At 44.2% G+C, this 2,500-nt stretch overlaps 1 protein-coding gene across 1 annotated transcript in view; it reads right to left on the bottom strand.

The window, feature by feature from the left end:
- Positions 1–2,500, bottom strand: part of lrba (LPS responsive beige-like anchor protein) — a 187,129-nt gene that overhangs the window by 165,004 nt on the left and 19,625 nt on the right. The window contains exons 10-15 of the mRNA XM_047816679.1: positions 2,450–2,500; positions 2,109–2,242; positions 1,828–1,936; positions 1,448–1,600; positions 1,042–1,210; positions 575–654 (exon numbers count right to left, since the gene is read on the bottom strand). The exon at positions 2,450–2,500 is cut by the window's right edge and continues 147 nt beyond it. Coding sequence (XP_047672635.1) covers positions 575–654; positions 1,042–1,210; positions 1,448–1,600; positions 1,828–1,936; positions 2,109–2,242; positions 2,450–2,500 — 696 coding nt within the window. The remainder of the gene's footprint in view (positions 1–574; positions 655–1,041; positions 1,211–1,447; positions 1,601–1,827; positions 1,937–2,108; positions 2,243–2,449) is intronic.

Genomic DNA, 2,500 nt, shown 5'->3' with positions numbered 1-2,500 from the left:
TGTGTGCATGTGTGTATATGTGTGTAGATGTGTGTATATTTGTGTAGATGTGTGAAGATGTGTGTAGATGTGTGAAGATGTGTATAGATGTGTGTAGATGTGTGCAGATGTGTGTAGATGTGTGTAGATGTGTGAAGATGTGTATAGATGTGTGTATATGTGTATAGATGTGTGTAGATGTGTGTAGATGTGTGTAGATGTGTGTAGATGTGTGTAGATGTGTGAAGATGTGTGTAGATGTGTGTAGATGTGTGAAGATGTGTGTAGATGTGTGTAGATGTGTGAAGATGTGTATAGATGTGTGTATATGTGTATAGATGTGTGTAGATGTGTGTAGATGTGTGTAGATGTGTGTAGATGTGTGAAGATGTGTGTAGATGTGTGTAGATGTGTGTAGATGTGTGCAGATGTGTGTAGATGTGTGTAGATGTGTGCAGATGTGTGTATGTGTATAGATGTGTGTAGATGTGTGTAGATGTGTGCAGATGTGTGTATATGTGTATAGATGTGTGTAGATGTGTGTAGATAAGGATGTGTGTTTGTTATACGATAAAAGTGTGTGTTTGTGTTTGACCTTCATGATGAGCTGTTTAATGAAGAGAAGCAGGAACGCTCTGAGAGAGAGGATCTCCTTCTTACTGGGCCTCGGACCATCTGCAATCCAAACACACAAACACACACACACACACACACACACACACACAAACACACACACACACACACACACAAACACACAAACACACACACAAACACACACAAACACAAACACACACAAACACACACACACACACACACACACACACACACACACAGATTTTCCCGCTATATGCATACAACAATATAAGGTTCAATGTTCATTTTTTCTGTTGCCTGGTTACATGATTGGACCTGGAAGTCCATATATGGGCATAACAGAGTTTATTGATCTCTACTATATATGTGCATGTAAAATATAACATAAATGTAGTTGTACATGTACGTGTGTGTGTGTGTGTGTGTGTGTGTGTGTGTGTGTGTGTGTGTGTGTGTGTGTGTACGTACCGAGGCCTTTAGGCATCACACCGCTGCGGTCCTGTGGATTCACCACCCAGTAATAGTATTTAAGCGTGTGCATGACCTGCAGCACGGTTCCCACCCGGCGCACAGCATTGTAGATTGTCACTGTGCTGATGAACTCCGTGGCTAAATATGTGTATAAGACCTGCTGCACCTGAACACACACACACACACACACACACACACACACACACACACACTACATCAATATATACTAGCTTAAGGTACAATGTCTGTTAACATACATTCATTAACATCTACGACATTAAAACAGCAGATCAATACGCATCATTCTGCATCACACTGCTCTGTGTGTGTGTGTGTGTGTGTGTGTGTGTGTGTGTGAGTGTGTGTGTGTGAGAGAGAAAAGAGAGAGTGACATCTAGCTCACCTTGGCTGGTGTGTGTATCCAGATGGCCGGGTTGAACAGGATGTGATCACACAGCTGTTTGAGCAGTAAGATGCCGTTGGGCAGGTTACTCAGATACCGAGCAAATGACAAAACGATGTCCAGCACGGGCCTCGTTACATGGACTTTGGAAGACTACAACACACACACACACACACACACACACACACACACACACACACAGTTAGCCTTCAGGATTGATGTTATAATCCTCCTCTTATACTATGTATTAATTAATCCTGTGAAACACACACACACACACACACACACACACACACACACGCACACACACGCACACACACGCACACACACGCACACACACGCACACACACGCACACACACGCACACACACGCACACACACCTTCTCCAGAGAGTACCCAATGACGAGGAAGCCCTTACAGGTGAGCATCTGCTCCTGCATCGCTACAGACAACTTTAACAACTCCAACAGGAAGGACAGCAGAGTGCAGCTGGAACACAGCACAGTGATGATGATGAGGAGGAGGATGATGAGGATGTTTATTATTATGATTATTATCGTTATTATGTTTGTGTTCAGATTGTGTGCGTGTGTGTGTGTGTGTGTGTGTGTGTGTGTGTGTGTGTGTGTGTGTGTGTGTGTGTGTGTGTGTGTCTTTTTACGAGACAGAGATGTCAGGTTCTTCGCTGTTCGGCTGCACAAAGTCCAGCTGAGTGAAGAGAGGGAAAAGAACCTGCACTCCTCCGATGGAGTGAACAGCACTCTGAACCGAGTGAGTGAGCACGGCCTTCACATCCTACAAAGAGAGAGAGAGAGAGAGAGAGAGAGAGAGAGAGAGATTCGGGGTGAGAGGGTTTCATTAACACTCTTTATTCCAACTCGTCGTATTTTTAACACAAAATGGAAGGGATGTGAGGAAGAACAAATCTGTGTGTGTGTGTGTGTGTGTGTGTGTGTGTGTGTGTGTGTGTGTGTGTGTGTGTGTGTGTGTGTGTGTGTGTACCTGCAGCATCAGGGCATGAGGAGAGTGTATGAAGATGGACGTGTTGTCCCT

This window comes from Tachysurus fulvidraco, chromosome 7 (genome assembly GCF_022655615.1).
Source record: "Tachysurus fulvidraco isolate hzauxx_2018 chromosome 7, HZAU_PFXX_2.0, whole genome shotgun sequence".
NCBI classification, from domain to species: Eukaryota; Metazoa; Chordata; class Actinopteri; order Siluriformes; family Bagridae; genus Tachysurus; species Tachysurus fulvidraco.
The sequence above is the reverse complement of the archived record's forward strand: the minus strand, read 5'-3'. Positions and strand labels throughout refer to the sequence as shown.